The sequence below is a fragment of the Dermochelys coriacea genome, chromosome 10, assembly GCF_009764565.3.
Source record: "Dermochelys coriacea isolate rDerCor1 chromosome 10, rDerCor1.pri.v4, whole genome shotgun sequence".
Classification (NCBI taxonomy): Eukaryota; Metazoa; Chordata; order Testudines; family Dermochelyidae; genus Dermochelys; species Dermochelys coriacea.
Window position 1 is genome coordinate 33,603,060 of NC_050077.1, and position 24,741 is coordinate 33,627,800.

A 24,741-nucleotide genomic window follows, 5' to 3' on the forward strand; every position below is an offset into this window, starting at 1 on the left:
CACATAATTGCTAGGATCACCTTTGGAGCTTTTTAAAGAAATTGGTGACACATTAGCTATCCTCCAGTCATCTGATACCAGAGGCTGATTTAAGTGATAGGTTACATACCACAGTTGTTGGTTCTGCAATTTCATATTTGAGCTATTTTAGACCTCTTGGGTAAATGCCATCTGGTCCTGGTGACTTATTACTGTTTAATTTATCAATATGTTCCAAATCTGAATCACTTGCGCAGGAATTTTTCAATCTAAGCTAACCTAACCATAAGAAAATGGTAGAATCATGTTTTTGGTAGCTTCTTTCCAGTCTTAGCTCCCTTTGTCTTCGGTGAAACTCTTCCATCTCTTTCTTACATAGCTTATTAGTTTGCCTCACTTTCCTTGCGGTCTCAGCCTAAACCAGAACTAAGTAGAACTCTTTCAGAACACAACTACTCAAATTTGCAGTTCTGCCCTGACCCTCAGTTATTTCCCACCACCTCCCTCGATGACTTAAGACTTTTCTTTTATCTCCTTTTCAAATTTACTGTTGTGTGATATAATTTAACAGACTAACATCCACACTGTTAGATCTTCTATCTCAGTTTATTTTAATCCTGCCCAGCAATCCTTTAAAACCCACCAATATAATTTCAACAGTTATCTGCTTCGAGGACAAAAGAACACAAATGGACCAGAATTTGAAAAATAAATATTACCTAACTGTAATATTAAGCTATTATGGTGGAGTTCACAAGAAGGCTTACTAGAATTTCATTCCTTTTCTTTAGGGTTAAATATACAGTGCAATTCAGTTTTACTTATTCTTACAATTAATCACTGGGACACATGCATCGACCTTCCTCTCCACAAACCGGTTTCCATTTATGCAAATTTGTTTGTCCTACATTGATCAATGGTACCCCTGGTTAAGAACCAGGCTTGAAATTATTTCTGATATTATGAAAGATAGGAAAGAATCTTAAATCTTCTCTAGAGCCATCTGTGGGCAGATAATGAATCGCACAATTTATGGGTACAATAACTAGACCCACTAATAATTTGACTGACCTATTTTAATACAAAATGACAGCTAGAAATTGTCCTGTCTTGGCAAAATGGATGTTGTCTTTCTGGACTGGAAATTTCCCTTTGTCATGAATCAGGTATTAAAAGTAATAATCTGAATATAATGATCAAAAAAGGGGACTGCCCAAATGTATTTTTTTTTTATAACAGAATACCATATACAGCAAATGAGTTTTTATCAAACCACTATAATTCAAAGTCCTTCATAGTACTGTATATTTGATTCAGTTTGTTTTACCTATGTTATTCTAGTGTTTTACAGTAGCTGATAAGTAGAAATGATCACTTACGTTGTTGATTTCTTTTGTCACTGGCATTTTTCAAAGGGAGGCACACAGGACAATCATGCCGAGTACAATTCTTCCAGTGAGAGATGATTTGTCGTGAAGATGCACAATGAGCAACTATCAAAAAAGTGAAGCAATACAATTTAGGTTTAAGTCTGGTTTTATGGCTTTGAATAAACCCATTTCCAATACCCTCAATTTTCTTTACTAAATAGTGCTACAAACATCAAAATCCCAAATACAACTAAACAAAATGTCAGGACTTGACAAATAATGAACATCTCTTTCTCTGGAGAGTACATTAATAAAGATGCTGCTCCGACATGAAGGAAACTAGTTCAACAACAATCTAATGGCTTTCACATGCTAAGCTAGTAGAGATCAGGTATGCTGCAGATGTGACATGCTTGATCTGTGATGGGAGAAGTGAAACATGCTACTCTTTCAGGAGTAAAAGAGTATTAATAATGACATTGAAAGATTAAATATTTTATTCTTTCTGCTAAGAACAACTGTATGATGGCGATAAGTGGCAAGACTGGAAGGGGAAAAACAGCAAAAAGGTGTAGCAGCTATTTAAAGAAAGGAAATTTGATGCCGGGGAAAAAGTTACTGTCAGCTGGCAAAAAACAGGAGAGCAAAAAAACTCACTGGAGAGTAGTAAAGAACTCGTCTATTGACCTTCTGGCAATTTGCTCTTACCTTGACAGGCTTTCCCAGCTTGACAATGTGTCATGTGATTGAGGACATTCTTCATGGTTCGACAGTGTGGGAGAGCACAGGCTCGCACCTCTCCATTTGCTTGCTCTCGTCTTTGACATTTGTGGGCATGAAGCAGTAGAACCAGTTGCTGCTGTATCAGTTTGCGTTTCTCAGGATCTGCTGTTGGTCCAGCTGCCATTGCTTGTGTTGGTACAATTCCCACCTGCTGTACCTGGGTTTGCATCTGTGACTATGAAAAAACATTTTGTTTTCATGTGTTATCAAGTAAATTCCACATAAATGTAACTGAGAACAGCATTAACGTGTAAGATATTGAAACAGTGTCACCTGTTTTAATCTTATATTCATAATCTTAAGAATATAATTAAACAGTTTGAAAATCACAAGACAATTCACAAACTATTCTGGTGTGACAGGTGATAAGTACCTAAAACCAACGTTTATAAATACCTAAACATCAGTATTTAATTCTGAGAGATGAGAGTGTCTCTCTCTAGACCAGTGGTTCCCAAAAACTTGTTCCACTGCTTGTGCTGGGAAAGCCCTTGCGGGCCGGGCCGGTTTGTTTACCTGCCGCGTCCGCAGGTTTGGCCCATCGCCACTCCCAGTGGCCGCGGTTTGCTGCTCCAGGCCAATGGGAGCTACTGGAAGCAGCGGCCAGTACATCCCTCGGCCCACACCACTTCCAGCAGCTCCCATTGGCCTGGAGCAGCAAACCGTGGCCACTAGGAGCGGCGATGGGCCGAACCTGCGAACTTAGCAGGTAAACAAACTGGCCCGGCCCGCCAGGGCCTTTTCCTGCACAAGTGGCAGAACAAGTTTGGGAACCACTGATCTAGACCGATTCTCAGGAAATTTGCCTTCACTTCTTGGAAGGAAAACTTTTTTTTTTTTTTTTTTTTTTTAAAGGGAAAGATCCCTTAGGAACTTTCTGTTGAATAAAGGAAGATTTTAACCAAGATTTTAATAAAGGGTGCCAAAAATATGACCAATTTATTAAATGGCCATCATGATTTTAATGAGAGAAGAGTGTGCTCAGCACTTGGAATCTAGACAAAGTTATTTAAGAGAGTCTAAATATAGATTTAGTCACCCATTTTCAAAAGTCATCGATTATTCCTATCTTGATAACAGATTTAGCCAATCTGGAAGAGGATGCTGTTGCTAGATTTTTTATAATGAAAAGTATTTCTGCCTCTACTGTTAAAATTTTGGTGCCTTCATCTTCAGCGGGGACAGCACCCTGTATCTTCTTTCAAACTTTAGTATCCAATAAAAAGAACGAGGAGTACTTGTGGCATCTTAGAGACTAACGAATTTATTTGGGCATAAGTTTTCGTGAGCTACACCTGATGAAGTGGGGTTAGCCCACAAAAGCTTATGCCCAAATAAATTTGTTAGTCTCTAAGATGCCACAAGTACTCCGTGTTAGTCTGTATCAGCAAAAAGAAAAAAAAAACCAACCAAACAAGTTCTTGTGGAATCTTAGAGACTAACAAATTTATTTGGGCATAAGCTTTTGTGGGCTAAACCCACTTCATCAGGTTTAGCTCACGAAAGCTTATGCCCAAATAAATTTATTAGTCTCTAAGATGCCACAAGTACTCCTCGTTCTTTTTGCCGATACAGACTAACACGGCTACCACTCTGAAACCTATTAGTATCTAATGGCATTACAAACGTACAGGAGGCCATGCGGCCAAAGAAAAACAGACCCACACTGTTGCTCAAGGTCTGTGAGTGTCTTATCAAACTGTTCATGGCATGGAATCTGTCTGCAGGGAGACAGGAACTTGCTGCAGTTGAATCCACAGTCACCACTATAAACTCTATGAGCTACATGGGAGTCAGAATAGACTTTTCCATGTATACTCAGATTCCAAGGATGCCAAGAAGTGGAGCAAGGATAAGGTTGCCGACTAAACTTCCGGCTGGCATCTGCCTGTTTGAAGCCAGTGGTCCAAGTGCAGAAAGATGGTGTAGCCATTTTATCTCATGTGTGCTACTAACACTAATACGACAATATTTGTGAAAACCCTAGATGCTGTTGCCAGCCTGAACTGTAGTACTTTGAACTGGCAGAGTTCCTGTCCTACCAGAAACCTCAGGAATCCTTTGAGGGATGGGTAAGTGGATCCATTTGACAGTAATCATTTTTCATGTCAAGAGCTGCAAACTATGCGTCCCTCTCCAAGGAGAGAATTATTGATGTCAGTATAACCATGCAGAATTTTAGTTTGAGAATAAAAATTATGTCAAGAATGGGCCTCCATCCTCCCTTTTTCTTGGGAACTATGCCATAGAGTAAAACCTTTTCCCTTGATGCTGATATGGCACTTTCTCTATAGCTCTTAACTCAAGGAAAAATTACATCTCCTGCTGAAGGGTCTCCTCGTGAGACTGCTCCCTGAAGAGAGACAGGGAAGGTGTTTTTGGAGGAGGTGAGTAAACAAACTTGATTGTGTAGCCAAACTGGATGGCATCTAGGACCCACAGGTCCACTGTTATAGCCCTCCAGTTAAGGGCAATGTATGCTACACAGCCACAAAGTGGACTCCAGAAAAAGGTGGGAATGGCCTCATAAGGTTGCAACTCTCCAGCATCCCATCAAAAATAGCTTTTAGCAGGTGGATGAGGTTGGGTGGCTATCACGAAGGCAGCTAGTTCGGCTTATCTTGTCATCTGCACTTTAATGCTTGTGTGGTGGTTCATATTCTCAATGGTGATAGAAAGGTTGTGAAAGGAGTCTTTGCTTATACACCTGTTTATGATGCTGCTTCTTTGGGGCTCATGAATGCCCAGGAAGAGGAGGGCTGTCCTGGAGTCTTTAAGTGAGCATGAAGACTTGTCTGTTTTCTTACTGAAAAGACCGGTTTAATGAAAGGGCAAGTCCTCATTGGTGTTCTGAATCTCCCAGGGGAACCCCAAAGAGTGAAATCACAATACACTACATTACTACTGTGGTATCAGCTGTGTCCACAGCTAAAATCTTATTGCAAGCTGCATAAAGGCTGCCTTCCTTAACAAGGGTTTGGAATTGGGCCCTGTCCTGGGGGAGTATGTCTTTGAACTCCAGGAACTTCAAGTAGTTCATAAAGTCATATTTTGCAAACAGGGACTGGTAGTTAGAGATTCTGAGAACTGGATGCTAGTGGATGTGTATACCTTCCTCCTCAGAAGGTCCAGATGTTTCACTCCCTTGTCCACAGGGATGGCTTTAGGTTGTTGCTACCTGGATTCTTCTGTGGCTGCTTGTACTACTAGGGAGTTGGGGGCAGGGTAGGTGAACAAGAGTTCTTTCCCTTTTGCAGGCACGAAAGTAATGTTTCTCAGCCCTTTTAAGGGTAGAGGTACATTACCAGTGTATGCTATACCACTCTATAACTGCATAGGAGAGGGACAACATGACACTTGGCAGAGTGCACAGATCCAAGCTGTGATGCATAAAGATTCCAAGGATTCCAATAGGGCCTGTATGAAGGGTTGAACACTGGTTTGGTGTGGGGGAAGGCACTAGGTACCTGTGATCCCTTGGAAAGTAATCCTGCATGCATGGAGGATGGGTCCAGGAAACTCAAAGCCTTGTCTGGACTAACCTCTCTGGGAGATGGTAGTTTGTCCTAGACATCGGATTCAGCCGACAAGAAGGCTGCATCTGTCTCCATCAGAGGTACTACTGGTGCCAGTGGAAGGAAACTCTGGCTCATGGATGGAGAAGGGGAATAAATCCTTCTTCTGAGATGGTACCCCCTTCTGGCATTAAAAATGTTCCTCTGAAGTACCAGGCCCAAAAACAGTAGAGACTCTGGGTCTGGAAGGCTGAAAATATCCTCTGAGTAGCATTTGTCTCAGTATGTCCCAGAGTACAAGGGGTCCCAGTTATTGGTTCTGTTTGATACAGTGCCTCAATAGACTTAGTGGTTGGCAGAGCCTACCACTGGAAAAAGAGTGCTGTCTGCTGCTCTTGGTCCATACCAGAGGACGTTGGTGGCTTGTGAGAGGCCACGGTCACCACTGCTGTCAATAGTGGTGGTAGTTCCATTGGAGCCTTGCTCCTGCATGCATTCCCTTCATGTCAGGAGGCTTAGGGAGACTTAAGTCCTTGGGATCTGCATGTGAAGACTCATCTGACTTGGAAGGGCTTGGAAAGGGATCCTTTCTCTTGGAAACAGACTTAGAGGGGAATTTGTTTTTATATTTGTCAGATTGCCCCTTTACTCTTATGAGAAGCCCGAGATAACGGGTAGATTTATCCGATCCAGCCTCTGCTCCAGAACTCATGCTTGGAGGTACACTGTGTGAGGACTGTAGCTGTCGTATAGGGGCATCTCCCTGGCATGGATCTGACTGGGGTCTCATGGCTTTCTCCATGAGGTACCTCCTCAGTCAGAGCTCTCCTCCCTCTCAGATCTGGGGTGGGAAGGAGCGAAAGATACTCCACTTAGCGGAGATATGCACCTCCCCAAAGCAGTAAAGGCAGTACTGGTAGTAGTCACTGACTGAGAAGGAGCAAGAACACGAGACAGTTTTTAAACCATGTGATTCTGGGCACAGTCCTACTCTCAAAAGGAAAGAGAGAGAGGGTCCCTGAGGTGGGGAAAAACAAAGCGACATTAACTATAAGAATACTATAAAAACACTAACAAATTATATACAATTATATTTAGAGAGATTAAGACAATGCGAGAATAGCTCCGGTCTGACGATTCAGACTCAGGCCACACAGCAGTGAAAAGGAACTGGAGAGATGGTTGATCCGCACCTTCCCTTATACCCTCAGTGCTGAGCACAAGGAAATCCAACATGCAGGTGTGGACCAATGGATACTACTTGTAAGATTTGCTGGTCTTAGGTGCATGGTGCACATGCATACCCATTTGTGGAATACACACCGGGACCAGCACTCCAAGGAAATTCCACGTTTCCCTCCCTACTCCTACTTGTTATTCCCATTTGTACACCTAAGAATCACATTAGTCGTCTTAGTCACAACTTTGCATTGGAGGCTTTTGTTCAGTTGGTTATGATAGTCAGAATTACACATTGCTTAATTTCACTTCATGACAGAAAACAATTACTGGGAAGATATTTTGTTAAATTATAGCTCCTTTAAAATACTACTCAAAATTGAGCTGAGCCGCAGAAAGTTTTTGTAGACATGATCCAAAATTATTTGAGCTCTTTATATACTTCTCTACAGGCAGGGTCAAAGCCTCTCAATTTCATCATTTCTTCCATCAAAATCATTACATTATGCAAAACCAAGAGAATCAACTGAGTTTGAGAGTGAGCATAGAAGAACATGCAAGATCAAATGCTGAGATTCAGCAGACTAAGTTTGCTATAAAACATTCTGACAAACTAAAGTCAGAAGGAGAAGAGCTGCTCCAATTCACATTAGAGAAAACAACTGAGAAAGCTGAGGACTGGATGGTTATATTAGCTTCTTAAGTAATATTCTTGAACTCCATCTGCTGGTCAGAAGAGTAATTGTAAAATCTAAACTTGTATTTGTAATGTACAGTAGCCAAACCCTTAGGCACATCAATCATTGTCTAAACAGCCACTGAGAACGCTATAGATGTATCTGTGCTTTCCTTGAAGAAAATACTCTTAAGCCTTGATTCATGCAGAAATGGATGCACTGAAAAAATTGGGTCAACCTAATAGAAAAAATTTAAAAAGACACTCTCTCACTCAGTCTCATAGCCTATGTGCCTGCATGCATTGGGGTTTGCAAAAAAAAGAGTCTGACAAATAAAGGGTGGTCACAAAAAATCTTGTAGCTCAGTTGCACTGTGCTGTGAATGCCACAACATGCAGAATGTTGCTTAATGCCTTCATTTACTAATATAGGGTGGTATCACACCTCAATATCTCCAATAAAAACGTGAGTCATGATGCTTGATCCACCCTTACAACTCTAAAACAAGACAGACTAAAATCATGCTAAATCTCAAAGGTCTATCAGCATGATTGCAGCATCCTCTGAAGTTGACGTTTGAGGGAATCTCCTTTCTTCCATAAAAAGAAAAAGGAGTACTTGTGGCACCTTAGAGACTAAAATTTGAGCATAAGCTTTCGTGAGCTACAGCTCACTTCGTTGGATGCATATATTTTTTCCACTGTATGTATCTGATGAAGTGAGCTGTTGTAGCTCATGAAAGCTTATGCTCTAATAAATTTGTTAGTCTCTAAGGTGCCACAACTACTCCTTTTCTTTTTACGGACACAGACTAACATGGCTGCTACTCTGACTCCTTTCCTCCAGTAACCATTCAATACAGATATCCCTGTACTGAAAGCAATACTTTCTGTGACAATCATGAGAGGCTTCAGGCTCTCCTTCTAGGGCTCTGGGTACTCTGAGATTGCTCTCACTGCTGGAAGCTACATGGTGTGCTGAGAAGTTACACAACGCTTATATCAGTTAATTACAGCTGGTTATTCCCCCCAACATTTTTGAAAAAGAGCTGCTAAGGAGATATTTTGTTCCTTACATGCAAATTGATATTTTCATAATATACATCTCAAGCAATCCAGTGCCATTATTGAGAACAATGGATGGAGCCCCCCGTATCCACTGCTCAGATATTGTTTGGACCCAGGAAGAGAAAAAGTTCCTTAGCTTGTCCTGATGCTAAGACACTATGCCTAGACCCTTTTACACTAAGGCTGACTATTTAAAATGCAAAGGGTCTCCTCCTTGTTACCTCTTTGGTACTGAAAAGAGTTAACCTTGATAAAGCTTGCTTTCTTCCTCAAGTGGCTTCATCCCTTTTTCCTGAACAGCAGGCTGTAGTCTCCCTGGATTCATTCCTGTTGGATTTCACCCTGGGGCTATCTAGGTCTCTTCTAAGGTAGGCTTTGGAGGCGATGCAATAATCCCTAATCCTTCAAAGAACCACTTTCACCATCAAAAGAAAGCTGTCTTTTAAGGGCAGGGCTATTAACCTGAATTTGGAGGTCTGGGCTGTGGATCTAAAGGTTCTAACCCTGCTGAAGTTATGATGATACCACATGATGGAATTTGTTTTTTTAAAACTAGGAAATTCCACACAAAACTACTTTAAAAGGACATTAAGGTTGCAAAATCAAGTGCTCAAAAATTAGGAAGAGCCAGTAATACGGTTTTCTGGGCCACGTTAAGTTGCTCCCTTATGCATATGCATCATGACAGTCTTTAGCTACATGATAACATACTACTATTTCCACAGGATTCCTGTTTCAATCAATCAGTTTACAGGACAGACCATGCTCTGAGAAATCAAGGTTGTACAGTGAATGAGGCTGTTGCTTGTAGGACTCCTGACTTATTTGTTGCAGAAGTTTCAAGATATGTAGTGAATGAAGAAAGAGAAAGGATGGTCTCATAGTTACAGCAACTGAATGCCTGCCTGAAGAACTATATTCTATCCTTACCTCTGCCACAGTTCCTGTGTGATACTACGACAGTCACTGAAAGTGGAGGTTACTTGCCGTACCTGGTGATTCTTCAAAATGTGGAATTCAGATAGGGACCACACGTAGGTATGCGCATGTGCACCATGTGCCCAAATCTAGAAATTCTTCAAAGCAGTGTCCATAGGCCCACACATGCACAGTAGCTCTCCTTGTGCTCCCAACCGAGGGTAGAGGAGGCAGTGCAGGTTGATGCTCCTCCAGTTCCTCCTCTTACCGTAAATCCAACAGCGTTCAAAGGAGATGGGACAAAGGGTGGGCAGAAGAATACAGATAGGGACCACATATCTCAAAGAAGCTACAGTAGAGTAAGTAACCTCCACTCCTTTGAGTGCTACTACTTATGTGTATTCCACATGGGAGTTACTGGCAAGCACTGTTCAGACTGGAGGTGGGTGGGAGGAAGAAGGTAGCAAAGATGCTTTCAATACTTCCGCTCCCATCTGCAACTTAGGCCTGAACTAGAGAGTGTAGTGTGTTGCTAACATGGGGATAGAACTCCAGGTAGCTTCCTTGCAGCATGACGTCAGATACAAGCTGCTTCTACATCATGCCTGCTTGTGTAGAATGAGTTGTGACAGCCACAGGGGAAAGAATTTTTGCTATCTTGTAGAACTCCAAGATGCAACCCGAAACCCACTTAGAAATCCTCTGGGAGATTCCGGCTTGCCCATGTGGTCTCTCTGCTATGGCAATAAAAAGTTTCAAGTAATTTCCTAATAGGTTTGGTTCATGTCAGGGCATACCAGACATCAAGGGAGCATGGTCTCTTCTCTTCAGAAGTGTGGGGTTTTGGGAACAATACAGGTAAGTATCGTTTCATTGGAGGTGGAACTCAAACAATCTTGGGGAGAAATCTTTTCTTTGTGAAACACTGTATAAGGAGGACCTGCCATGATGGCTCCGAGCTCACTGACCCTCCTAGCAGAAATGATAATCACAAAAAGCCACCGTCATAGACAGTCAGGTCCTGGCCGATGTTGCCATGGGTTCAAAGGGTGGACCTGAGAGTGTCCACAGGACAAGGTTAAAAGTCCCACTGATGTGTAGGTTTAAGAACTAGTGAGAAGGTCCTGATCAGGCCTTTCATAAATTGTGCTCAAGCAGGGTGAGTAAAGATGGATCATCCTTCCACTGGAGGGAGGAAGGCACTAATCACTGCTATGTGTACTTGCTGAGAACTAATAATCCCTGAAGTCCTCAGGGACAAGAGATAGTTTAGGACAACTGGGATGCTTAAGGTATCTATAGAATGTTGGTGCAGTTGAGTCCAGGCCAAAAAAAGTCTCTCCATTTGGCCAGGTAGCAGGTTCTAGTAGAATCCTTTCTACTTTGGTTAAGGATCTCCTCAACAGGGGCCAAGCATGAGATTTCTATTTCCAACTCCCATCCAAACACCAGGCCATGAGGTGGAAAGAGCCCAGATTGGGTGGCTTGATTTTCCCCCCATCCTGGATTAGGAAATCAGGGAATGAGCAGACTCTCATTGGTGGGTGGGCAGGCAGACATCTTTAGAAGTTTCATGAACCAGAGCTGTCTGGGCCAGTAGGCTGCTAGGATAATTATACCGGTTCTGTCGTGATATCTTCCCCATGACTTGCAGAAGTAGGGAAATGGGAGGAAAGGCATATCTGAGGCCATTTGTCCAAGGCAGCAGAAGAGCATTGCCTTGGGAATCACAACCCATGGCTCCTCTGGAACAAAATAGGGGGAGCTTTCTGTTAGTTTGGAATGCAAATATTGGAGTACCCCAACGGGTAAGTATTTCACTTATGATTGTCGTGAACCTCCCACTCTCACTCTGCCAAGAAGCTTCTGCTTAGTCTGTCTGTAAGGGAGTTGTGAATACTGGGGATATAGGCAGCCTGTATCATGATGTGCTTCCAGATGCACCAGTTCCAAAGTCTGACAGCTTCCAGGCAGAGGAGATGAGATTTTGCTCCTCCCTGTTCGTTGATCTAGACCACCATGGTGATATTGTCCAACATTATCTGTACATGGAATAAGCGTATGAGTGGAAGGGAGGCTTTGCACGTAAGGCAGACTGCCCTCATTTCCAGTATGTTTATATGTAGCCTGTTCTCTCGTGAGGTTCAGGTACCCTGACCAATGTGGTTGTACAAATGAGCATCTCACCACAGGAGGAAGGCATCTGTTACAACGGGGGCTGTGGATGTGGGAGGGCTGAAGGGAACTCACACCATGACCAACCAATGAGGGAGGTGATAACTCTGATGGAAACAGTCACCTTGGAATTGATAAAAGAAAAGGAGTACTTGTGGCACCTTAGAGACCAACAAATTTATTTGAGCATAAGCTATCGTGAGCTACAACTCACTTCATCGGATGCATTTGGTGGCATTTTCCACCGATGAAGTGAGCTGTAGCTCACAAAAGCTTATGCTCTAATAAATTTGTTAGTCTCTAAGGTGCCACAAGTACTCCTTTTCTTTTTGCGAATACAAACTAACACGGCTGCTACTCTGAAATTTGGAATTGATGTGGTCCTTGTTCAGCTGGCAGATTGAATGGAGCCAAGCTTGCAGACACCACAAGTGGAGTGTGACAAACAGCGTCATGTAAATGCATTTGGCCATGAGCCTAACAGTGAAAGATACCTGTGCACTGTAGTTTGTGGTCTGCTGGTAATGCATGAAATCGCGTTGGTTATTTTATGAATCCTGTCTGCGGGGAGATGTGCTCTGGCAGAAACTGAGTCCCCCATTAAATGTTGCCCCCATTAAATTTATTGTTCTTGTGGGTAACAAAATGGACTTTTCTTTATTTATTCAAACATTTATGGCTGCTAGAAGTTGTACGAGAAGACCTGACCTCCGCACGAGAGTGGCCTACCAGGAGTCAGTCATCTAGCTATGGAAACACTGTATAGCCCTGGTGCTTCAACTGGGCTGCTACCACAGAGAAAACCTTCGTAAATGTTCTGGGTACTGTAGTGAGCCAAAAGGGGAGGGCCTGAAACTGTTCCTGGCCAAGCGTAAAACGCAGGAACTTCCTGTGTGATTGGTTAAGGTCCACATGGAAATACATGTCCTGTGCATCAAGAGCTGTGAACCACATCCTTTTCTGAAGAGAAGAGTTTATCAATGCCAATATAATCAGGATTTCAGCTTTCAAATAAAGATGTTGAATTGCCAAAGATCAGGATGAGTCTCCCCCTCCGTCTTCTTTGGAAATTGAAAATACTGGAGTAGAGCCCCATCCCATGATGAGATGGGATGTGCTCCATTGCCACTCGGTGCAAAAGGGATTCTGCCTCATGCTGAAGAATCACCTCATGAGAGTGGTCCCCATTTGGGACCAGGAAGCAAGTTTGTGAGGCAGGAAGGAGAGATACTATGGAGTATCCCTGATGGATTATCTCCAGAACCCAACTGTCCGTAGAAGCATTTAGATTCTATAGCATTAAACTGCAGTTTCAAAAAGGAATTATGCAGCTGTGCAAATGGCTTCATAATAGAATTATACACAGGGTCCTGACTTGACCAGGTGGCAACAAGCCCCTTTCTATAAACACACCACCAAAATATAGATGATTTTTAAGACAACGCACACAAGAGATGAAGGAGCAGTCCTCTGACAACTGGATGGGACTAAGACCTGGAAATTTACGAGATTTATATTCTCTCCTTCCCATTTACACTTCCTTTCAGACACAGCCTGAAGTGAGCATTCCTGCTAGATTTAAGAGTTATCTGGAAGACAAGGGTGGTATCTGTGCATCAATACTTTTGCTAAAGAATGGCAACATTTCTAGTGTCAACCAACAGTAAGTAATTTGCATCTCACAGAGAGGCATTATCAGTTTCTATAGTAACTGCTATATGTTTAAGAGCATAAAACATAACTGAATTTGTAGTTTCCATAGAAACTATACAAGCAGTTCAATTAAATTATTCCTAATACACTGAGGGATCTTAAAGCAACTGGCGATATTTTAATTTTACTTTGAAGCAGCAGCAAGCACAGAAAATATCGAATGAAATTGGCCAAGTTTGCAATACTCTAAACATCCACAATTTCCAAAGTAAATTATATTTTTAAAAAAGTATACTAACAAGAACTATTCTCACAAGCAACTTGCACTAACTAGAAGTCATTTGTTTTGCACAGCAGAAACATGAGAGCATTCAATAGTGTGCTTCCCATGTCAGAGCCAAAATGATACCAGAGATACTATTCACTATCAGCAAACAGTCCACTTTGTATATAAAACAAAACTTCTGTTATAAGAATTTACACACACTCGTAGTGGTGTAGATAGAGCTTACATAACACAGCATTTCCTGCATCTATTTTGGGACTTACTGTACAAGGTTAAAACCAAATACAACCCTTTATGACAAACTATGAAGTATACCTTGAGAATTAATTTACTGCACAACTGTGTACACACAAACTTTGTCTATATTAGAAAATTTACCCATTGCTGAAAATGCGGATCAGGTGAACCGGTGTGAAGTTTAAATGGCAAGTGCAGACAGGATAAAAGTAAATTCAGTAATGTTTCAGAAACCATGGTTGAACCTTGCAACCGTTTGTTGCTTCAATATTCTAAAAGGTGACCAATGCCACAGTGTAATTCTAAAAATCTGTATGAAAGGGCATTTCATTTTATTATGGCATTTTTAAAACACAATTTTCATTTAAAATACAATACAGTGGTCAAAATGCACTTGCTCTCAGTCTTTTGTCAAGACTGTGGATGGAGGTGGCATCTCTTACTAACAGTAAGATGACAATAAGCACACAGTTAGATAAATTTAAGCACAATAGGGCACTTTAACTTTGCAGTAATAAACATGAACACACAGTTTATGAAGTAACAATACCACAACCTAAGATACTGGACCTTACTATAAGTTCACCACCAATATAAACAAGTTTTTGTTACCTAACTCAGGGGTTCTCAAACTTCATTGCACCATGACCCCCTACTGACAGTAAAAATTATTACATGACCCCAGGAGGGGGGACCAAAGCTTGAGCCCGCCCAAACCCCACTGCCAGGGGCAAGAGGGGGGTTGGCAAAGCTGAGGCACAAGGGCTTCAGCCCCAGGCAGGGGGGCCTGAAACCTGAGTCCCAACACACAGGGTTGAAACCCTCAAACTTCGGCCTCAGGTGGTGGGGCTTGGCCTTCCGTTTCAGCCCTGCGCCACAGCAAGTATTAACCAGCCCTGGCAACCCCATTAAAATGGGATCACAACCCACTTTGGGGTCCAAATTCACAGTCTGAGAACCACAAACTTATTCTAGAAGTAGCCTTATGATTACATACCACATAGTATAAAGAACTGAATTGGCTGACTTTTCTTATAACCTTAAGGATGACTTGATTTATAAAGCTCAACAAAATTTTCAGTAATCATTTTAGGAGAAACTGTTGTAATTGATGGTTTCTCCTTTCACTTTTGAGTTCCAAAATTGTATGCAAAAAGCTCCTCCTCCTTTCTAATTAGCTGAGCCTTCATTCAGTGATGTCACAATCCAGTGTTGCCTTAATAGCAGCATTCTAACACCGCTAGAAAAAATTAGGAAGGAGCTGATTATTTTGGTAAAGAAGTTTTTTCTTAAAGGTGATCCTCAAAACAAAAATGAGCACTGATGTAGAGGGAGATTGTCAAATTGAAAATCACATTTCCAGTTGAAGATTTTGAAGCAATATTTTTATAAAGAATCCCTAAGATGAAAGGAAAATATCTTCTCTTTATTTCAGTTTTCTCAGTGCATTTGACAGCATTTAGTGAATTCAGTTTCACTGTTTCTTTCAGTGTACAAACCCTTCCCCAGACTCTATAGACTCAATTACAGCAGAAGCAGAGGTGAAAGTGTAACAGACTGAAGAGGCAGCAGGTGGTAGTGTGCACAAAAAGAAAAGTAAAGTAAAGGTGAAGGCTTGAGCATGCTCGGTGATGTTGCTCTCAGGTACACTCAATTCTGATCATCAGCAGGGAACAGAGACACCTCCCCCCTTAATTTTAGTTTTAATAATTTTTAAAAATGCAGAGCATATTGTTTAAGGGTACTCAAAGAAAATATTTCAAAAAATGGAAATTCGTAGTGTCTCCTTTTAAGGACAGAACTTTTTGCTAAATGCTCCTGGTAACCAATAATGGGGGTTACTGAGCACAGAAATAAATTTTATATAAGCTTCTAAATCCCCCCCACCCTGCCTTCTTGATTATTTCCCAGTTTACTGGAGATGTGACAGAATGCAATACTGTCTCAGAGGAATCCATGCAATTCTTAGTGTCTGAGATACCAGAGAACAATGAATTCTGGGATATCTTCAGTGAAACAAAAAAAGTACCAATTTCTGAGGTGAAAGACTATTGGGAGGGTGGATGCTAGTTACATAAGAATAGCTAAACCGGGTCAGACCAATGGTCCATCGAGCCCAGTATCCTGTTAAACTTATTTCAATCTTTCATGCTCACCACTGGCTGGATAGCGGGCACACTTTGCATATTTGGGGCTTACTTCATTTTTGTTTTTCAATTCACCTTTAATATTTTGCTGACCAATACTATTGAGGAAAGAAATCAGATTAATGAGTTTTCAATATCATTCATTAAAATCTAAACTAGTATGATGTGAACTCAGTTTTTACTAGATACAACTTTATACATGGGGACTTGGAATATATTTTGAAGGTGCATAACAAGGAAGGGGGAAATGACATAGGAGTTAAATGCAACTTACCATATTTGGCACACTGGTAACTGAAGTACTCTTGATGTCAGTAGGAAAGGGAGGCAAATTATTTGCCATGCCTTGCTTGTTTGGTAACTGAGGGTTCACGCCTGTAGCTCCCATCTGCTGCCCTCCAGCTTGACTAAAAGGCTGCCCAAAGGGACTAGTGTTACCTGTCATTCCCATCTGGAATAGAAACAAACATATTACTATTAAGTTTCATTTCTCTACAAACATTTTTAAGATAAAAGTAGATGTAAGTATCCATCTTCATATTCTTTGATCCACATAACTAGAAAACCCTTTCCCAGACATTGAGGGGTCACTCTTCATTCATTTCAAACTTATCTGATCAGGCAATAAAATTTGGACACCTGGTTTTATCCATATGCCCTGTGCGTCAACCTTATTTGTTGCAGTCCAATTTATAAAAGCATGATAAAACTCTGAAGGAAAAGAGAGTTACTCTTTCCAATAATGCACTCACAAAACAGACCCCAAAAGCAGATAGCTTTTTTGTGTGCACTCTTTTGTGCAGGAGATACAACTCTGTACACAGATTGCACATGGAAATTTTGAAATTTTACCAAAAAAACCTACTTTACATCAGATATGGCATTCTAACCCAACAAGAAATTGTGGGTATAAATTTATATAAGTAAGCAATTTATGAGATATTTTATTGATAATCATAAACAACATTTTTAAAGGTTAAGAGTTTGTCTTCCAAACAAGGATGAAATGGGGATGGAAGATGGGAGTAGCTTGATTATGAAGCGTGGAGATTGCGTATGTTCTCTTCTTGTATTTATAGCAGCCAAGTTTAATATGACTGTATTTCTTTATAGAACATTGGCAAAAACATATAAGGACTAGGAGGATTTCTACTGCAGTACAGGAGAGGAATTGTTTGGTTCATCCAAGGAGAATAAAACAAGAACTATAAAAATGAAACAGAAAAAAAGCGAAGTAGAATGTGTTTAGATTAATACAAAAATTAAAAAGGACACCTGTCTCAGCTTCTTTGCACCCTTTCCATAAATTAAAAAAACAAAAATTTAACCAGCAGAACACAAAACTCCCCTTGAATGAGTAACAAACGTTGCCTATTCATAAGATCTATTTGCCTGTGGAAGAGTCTCCCAAGGGAAGTGGTGGAAGCTCTATCACTGGAGTCATACAGAACTACACTCGAGAAAACCACTTAAATATACTGAAGGGAATTTATTTCTTTGGCAGGGGAAGAGCAAGGTAATTTAACCCCTCTTTTCTATCACTACCTTTATAAAGCCCATGACAGCAAATCAGTGTGACAAGTCAAGAAAATAACTTATTATCGGGGGAGGAATTCTATACACATCCCCATCATCACTCTTCAAAAGTCTTACATATGTGTAAATTCAAACATTTGAAGAGTCCATATTTTAAATATTTAACAACTTCCAGTTCCCCTTTCCACTGATCTCACTTGCCCGTCCGTCCCAAACACACTCTAGTGTTCCCATGCCCTGGTTCTTTACCCTCCTACAGATTCACCTCTGGCAATAGGAGGAAAAAGTGAGGGAAGGCTTTAAAGGGAGAAAGTTATCCCCCTTCAGGGTCATATCAGCTTTCTGCCTTTCCCAGTGGATGCTACTGAGCACGACTCCCTCTCTCTCCTTCCCTCTAGCATTGCTGAATATGCTTAAAACTAGAGACAGGATGTAAATGCTAGGTGTTCTGTATTTAGTAACTGGATGACAAATTAAGCAGATCACTGACTCAGCTTTGCAATTCTCCATGCATACCTTACTGTCAATTAAAGGAAGGGAGTAAAACAGTCACCTGTGAAGCGCTCAGCATGGACAGAGCTATTGGGCAGGAAGTCTTGCAAGCCTTTTACACCTCCAAGTTGCTGCGCAAACCTGGTGGCTGAAATTTGTGACTTTGTCCTCATCCATAACTATTTCACATTTGGGGACAATGTATACCTTCAAATCAGCGGCACTGCTATGGGTACCCAGCATGGCTCCACAGTATGCCAACATTTTTATGGCTGACTTAGAACAACGCTTCCTCAGCTCTCGTCCCCTAATGCCCCTACTCTACTTGTGCTACATTGATGACATCATCATCTGGACCCATGGAAAAGAAGCCCTTGAGGAATTCCACCGTGATTTCAACAATTTCCATCCCACCATCAACCTCAGCCTGGACCAGTCCACACAAGAGATCCATTTCCTGGACACTACGATGCTAATAAGCAATGGTCACATAAACACCACTCTATATCAGAAACCTACTGACTGCTATTCCTACCTACATGCCTCCAGCTTTCACCCAGATCACACCACACGATCCATTGTCTATAGCCAAGCTCTACGATACAACCGCATTTGCTCCAACCCCTCAAACAGAGACAAACACCTACAAGATCTCTATCAAGCATTCTTACAACTACAATACCCACCTGCTGAAGTGAAGAAACAGATTGACAGAGCCAGAAGAGTACCCAGAAGTCACCTACTACAGGATAGGCCCAACAAAGAAAATAAAAACGCCACTAGCCATCACCTTCAGCTCCCAACTAAAACCTCTCCAACGCATCATCAAGGATCTACAACCTATCCTGAAGGACGACCCATCACTCTCACAGATCTTGGGAGACAAGCCAGTCCTTGCTTACAGACAGCCTCCCAACCTGAAGCAAATACTCACCAGCAACCACACAACAGAACCACTAACCCAGGAACCTATCCTTGCAACAAAGCCCATTGCCAACTCTGTCCACATATCTATTCAGGGGACACCATCATAGGGCCTAATCACATCAGCCACACTATCAGAGGCTTGTTCACCCGGGCATCTACCAGTGTGATATATGCCATCATGTGCCAGCAATGCCCTTCTGCCATGTACGTTGGTCAAACTGGACAGTCTCTACATAAAAATAAATGGACACAAATCAGACGTCAAGAATTATTCAAAAACCAGTCGGAGAACACTTCAATCTCTCTGGTCACTCGATTACAGACCTGAGGGTGGCTATCCTTCAACAAAAAAGCTTCAAAAACAGACTCCAACGAGAGACTGCTGAATTGGAATTAATTTGCAAACTGGATACAATTAACTTAGGCTTGAATAGAGACTGGGAGTGGATGGGTCATTACACAAATAAACTATTCCCCCCCTTCCACCCCCCACTGTTCCTCAGACGTTCTTGTCAACTGCTGGAAATGGCCCACCTTGATTATCACTACAAAAGGTTTTCTTCCCCCTCCCCTCCGCTCTCCTGCTAGTAATAGCTCATCTTTAGCGATCACTCTCCTTACAGTGTGTATGGTAACACCCATTGTTTCATGTTCTCTGTGAATATAAATCTCCCCGCTGTATTTTCCACCAAATGCATCCGATGAAGTGAGCTGTAGCTCACGAAAGCTTATGCTCAAATAAATTTGTTAGTCTCTAAGGTGCCACAAGTACTCCTTTTCTTTTTGCATTAGTACAGTTGATTGGCTAGGGGGCTGGGCCAGAGGAGAGCAAGAGCTGTCTGTTTAGCAAGTGGCCAAGCACCAATCAAAAAGGCATCGTCTCCCTGCCTGTGAAGAACTGTGTTTGGGCTTACAAGTTTCAGAGTAGCAGCCGTGTTAGTCTGTATTCTCAAAAAGAAAAGGAGTACTTGTGGCACCTTAGAGACTAACAAATTTATTAGAGCATAAGCTTTTGTGAGGTACAGCTCACTTCATCGGGGCTTACAAGTGTAAAAGTCCCCTGACTGTGAACACAATACAGGTGAGGAAGGGATGTCAGAGCTGGTTATGGCGCCCTGATTCTGTGGGGTGGTCAACACCGGCCCTCGCCTCAGTGAGGTTTGGAGTCAATGTGGGGCTACTCTAAGTTATACCACAGGCAAAGGGTCCATTAAGCATCTCTCAATTCTGCAACACTACTTGCTTTGATGTGGTTGGCAAAGGAGATATTCATAGGAGCTTATGACAGCACAGAGCTCCCACCACACTGAATTCCCTGCTGGTCATTTGCAACCAGATTCCAGCCCTTTTGCACTATACAGAGTGATCAGATCTCATTTGAAGGAAAATCTATCACAGTTTGGAATCTTATCTTATCTGGAGAAAAGTAAAGGGACCTAGTTTATTAGAACAAGAGAATTCCTTGAAAAAGGACTTCACATGGAACTGGTGAAAAAAAACACTCTCTCCTCTGAGGCAAAAACAGTGGGGTTAGTTCAGAGAACAATCCAGATGGAGAAGTAATTACAGCATAAAATAAATAAAAAGGAGGCACTTAATCTACAATTCAACTTTACAGGACAAGAACACACATTACTTTTATCCAGAGCAATAGATCCAACACAGACTTTCCTAGCAAGCCGTACAGTCACCAGAGTGAACAAGCATTCAGATCAAAACACTCTAAAAGTTAAGACTGCTTCAGGAACATTAGCTTGTTTTGGATGAACATTCTATATAGAATATGGCTGAGTTAAACTAGAAGAATGTTAAGGTTGCAAAGTCAAGTACTCAAATTAGGAAATGGCATATTTAAGGCTCTCTTCAGCCTTAATTTGTTCCCCTTCTGCATATGCATTATGATACAGTCTTTAATTACATGATTACACACGATTTTTTTCAGCAGGAAAAAACCATGCCAGCAGAGGCAGTTTTGAGAGTAGAGGACAGTCTCCCTGCCCTCGGTTCGGTGCCCTGTGCCACAGCAGCCTAAAGGAGTAATTGAAGGGTAAGTACTGATTAGCCCCTGCAGCCCCAGGATAGAGTATGCTCAGTCACTCTATGGGGTTGGGGGCAGGAGACATATACATTTCAGTAGCCATATGGGAGCTGTAAAGGAACAGAGCCTGTTCACTACAGACAGACAATCTTCAGAGAAATTAGGTGCCAAACTCTAAAAGACTTACCTTTCGTAACAGTTGCTCTTCAAGACGTGTTGCTCATGTCCATTCCATTGTAGTTGTGTGTGCTCGCCACATGCACCGGTATCAGAAGTTTTTCCCTCAGTGGCATCTGTAGGGGACCAGCTCTGGTGCCCTCTGGAGTAGCGCGTGTGTGCGCGCCAGTATAAGGGCGCCGCCAGCTCCCCCTCCCTCAGTTCCTTCCTGCCAGAAACTCCAACAGAGGGGAAGGAGGGTGGGTCATGGAACGAACATGAGCAACACATCTTAAACAAGAACAACAGTTACGAAAGGTAACAGTCTTTTCTTCGAGTGCTTGCTCATGTCCATTTCATCATAGGTGACTCCCAAGCAGTACCACCGGAGTGGGTAGGAGTTCATGGACATGTCGATTATAACACAGCTCTGCCAAATCCAGCATCATCCCTGGCTTTCTGGGTGACGGCATAATGCATCGTGAACTTGAGTACTGAAGACCACATCGTGGCCCTGCAGATGTCCTGGATAGGCAGCCAAAGACACCTGAGCACTAGTCAAGTGAGCCATCAGTATCGGTGGAGGCACAGCCCGCTCCAACTCGTAACGAGTATGGACACAGGTCGTGATCCAATTCGAAATCCTCCGAGAGGACACCGGAAGGCCCTGCATCCTGTCACCTATCACGAAAAAGATCTGAGTTGATCTGTGGAAGGGCTTAGTGTGCTCCCAGTAGAATGCCAGGGCGCGCCTGACATCTAGCGTGTGCAGCCGCCTCTCTCCATTAATCATGTGAGACTTTAGACAGAACGCCAGGAGGAAGAGATCCTGGTTGACGTGGAAGTGCAACACCACCTTTAGCAGGCAGGCCAGATGGAGCCGCAACTGGACCCATGTCCTTGTAGAATACTAGGTACATGTGCATCAAAATAAGGGCTTTAATTTTGGAGACACATCTCGCCGAGGTAATAGCTACAAGGAATACTCTGTTCTGCTGCCCAGTATGAGAAACGTTTCCACTTTGCCAGGTAAGTTGCTCTGATGGAGGGCACTAGGAGGGCTCACTAGAGAAAGCTTGTTTCTCTGGATTCAGCCATGCAGCATCCAAGCTGTGAGGTTCGGTTGCAGCAGCCGACCGCGATCCTACGAGAGTAGGTCTGGGCAGCTGGGAAGTGCCCATGGGGCTGCTACAGCTAGGTCCATGGTCATCCCGAACCAATGCTGGCAAGGCCATGCTGGGGCAATCATAATGACCTTGTCCCTCTTGATCTTTAAAGAGGAGTTTTCTGATGAGTGGGATTGGCGGGAAGATGTACATCATGTCTCCTGACAAAAGCATTGCAGGATGCAGAACTGATGACGCTTTCTATTCTGCCTGGTGGTGAACAGGTCCACTCGAGGAACTCCCCACTTCTGGAAGAGCATCCTGACAACCTCCAAGTGGAGGGACCACTTGTGGTGAGAGAACGACCTTTGAGGTCATCCACTAGCGTGTTCTGGACACCAGGGAGGTGCAAGGCTTCTAGGTGGATTGCATGTCGGATGCAGCAGTCCCACAGGTGAAGGGCTTCCTGACAAAAAGTCGACCAACAAGCTCTCCGCACCTGTTGACAGAGCATGGAGGCCAAATTGTTCACCAGCACTTGCACTACCCAACTGGATAGGTGAGGAAATAACACCGTGCAAGCTAGACTGATGGCTCTGAGCTCCCTGATGTTTATGTAAAGTGTGAGCTCCTCTCTTGACCAATCGCCCCTGCGTTCGCAGTGTACCAAGATGTGCTCCCCAACTGAGGTAGGATGCATCTGATATCAGGGAGACCATGGGTCATGGGCTCGCAAATGGCACACCTTCCAACATCAGCACCAGGTTGGACCACCCCTGCAGGGAAGTACGTACCCGTGGCGGGATCATGAGGAGCTTGTCCAGGTGATGCCTGGCTGGAGAGTAGACCGACACCAGCCACATCCGGAGGGGGTGTAGTCTGAGTCTCATGTACCAAACCACGTACGTGCATGTGGGCCACGTGCCCCAATAATTTGAGGCAGTGGTAAGTGGGTGGCCACGACTTTGGCAATCAGATCTGACATTGCCCTGAACCTGATCTCTGGCTCTGGCTCAGGTAGAGTTAAGGACTGCATTGATAAATTCTATCCTTTGAACCAGAACCAACGTTGACATTTGTTCATTTATCAACAGGCCTAGAGCTTGACAAGTGGCTTGCAACGTCTCGATGCTGTGCTGGACCTGGACCAGCCCTTGATGAGCCAGTCGTCGAGGTAGGGATAGATCTGGATACCCCGACATCTGAGGTAGGCTGCCATCACCGACATGCACTTTGTAAACACCCTTCGCGCCGTTGCTAGGCCAAAGGGGAGCACTGTGAATTGGTAGAGGGGGGTCCCAACTACGAAACGTAGGAATCCTCTGTGTCCATGAAAGATTGATATGTGAAAGTAAGCATCTTTCAGATTGACGGCAGCATACCAGTCTCCCAGATCCAGGGAAGGAATGATGGAAGCCATGGATACCATGCGGAACTTCAACTTCTGAATTGCTTGTTGAGGCTCTGCAGGTCAAGAATGGGATGTAGCCCCCATTGGCCTTTGGGATAAAAAAAACAAACAGGAGTAAAATCCTTTCCCCCTCAAGTGGAGAGAGACTTCCCCCACGGCTCCCACTTGCAAAAGGCCCTACGGCTCCTGAGCGAGCAGATGCTCTTGCGAAGGGTCCCTGAAGAGGGACGGGGGGGCCAGTGGAAGGGAGGAGTAGAAATAAACTGGAGGGTATACCCCCCTGCTAATGTGCTGAGAACCCACTGGTCTGATGTTATAGAGGCCAAGGAAGGGAGACAAATGGTGGGAAAAAAAACAGGGGTGCTGGATCCAGGTCACAGGCTGGAAAGTCGCCCTTGAGCACACCCTCAAAATGCCTGCTTAAACCCTGTTGGTTGCGGGTACAGCTCAAGTGAGCTGTTGGCCTTGCCGGTGCTTGTATTTCCTTCCCTTTTTGTGAAAAGACTCTGAGGTTGGCCCCTGAACCTGTGGAAGTGCTGTGGCTAGAACTGCTTTTTCTCACAGGAGCTGGCGTGTAAAGGCCCAGCAAGCACAAGATAGCCCTAGAATCTTTCAGGCCATATACCTTGCTGTCTGTTCCATGAAAAGAGAGGTCCTGGATGGACTGCTGAACCTCCACCGACAAGCCAGAAGACTGCAACCAGGACACACAAATCATGGAAAGGGCCAAAGCCATGGTCCAGGCTGCAGAGACTGCCGCATCTGAGGCCACTTGAAGGGATGCCCTGGCCACAGCTCTGCCCTCACCCAGAAACTTCTTCCTAGGCTCCTCTGCCAGCAAATCCACAAACTTGGCCAGTTGTAGCGGCCAAGCAGCACCTGATGGTGGCCCACTCTTAACTGGAGGCTGGACCATCGTATACATTTTTCTGCCAAAGAAATTGAGCTTCTTCGCCTCCTTATTCTTAGGGATCAATCCAGTTGGCTTTGTCTATCACGCTCACTGGCTGTTGATATCACCAGTGAGCTAGGAGTGGTGCGTATATAGGTATTCAAATCCCTTAGCAGGGACGCAATACTTCCTCTCTG

At 43.2% G+C, this 24,741-nt stretch overlaps 1 protein-coding gene across 6 annotated transcripts in view; it reads right to left on the minus strand.

The window, feature by feature from the left end:
- The window catches only part of LOC119863092 (CREB binding protein), a 182,516-nt gene that overhangs the window by 82,518 nt on the left and 75,257 nt on the right, over positions 1-24,741 (minus strand). For 5 of the 6 annotated variants that reach the window (XM_043493200.1, XM_038420859.2, XM_038420860.2 and 2 more), the window contains exons 3-5: positions 16,261-16,437; positions 2,058-2,307; positions 1,359-1,472 (exon numbers count right to left, since the gene is read on the minus strand). In XM_043493200.1, coding sequence (XP_043349135.1) covers positions 1,359-1,472; positions 2,058-2,307; positions 16,261-16,437 — 541 coding nt within the window. Of the gene's footprint in view, positions 1-1,358; positions 1,473-2,057; positions 2,308-14,836; positions 15,055-16,260; positions 16,438-24,741 lie in introns of those variants that run through there. The other variant, XM_043493202.1, reaches the window with a different exon arrangement.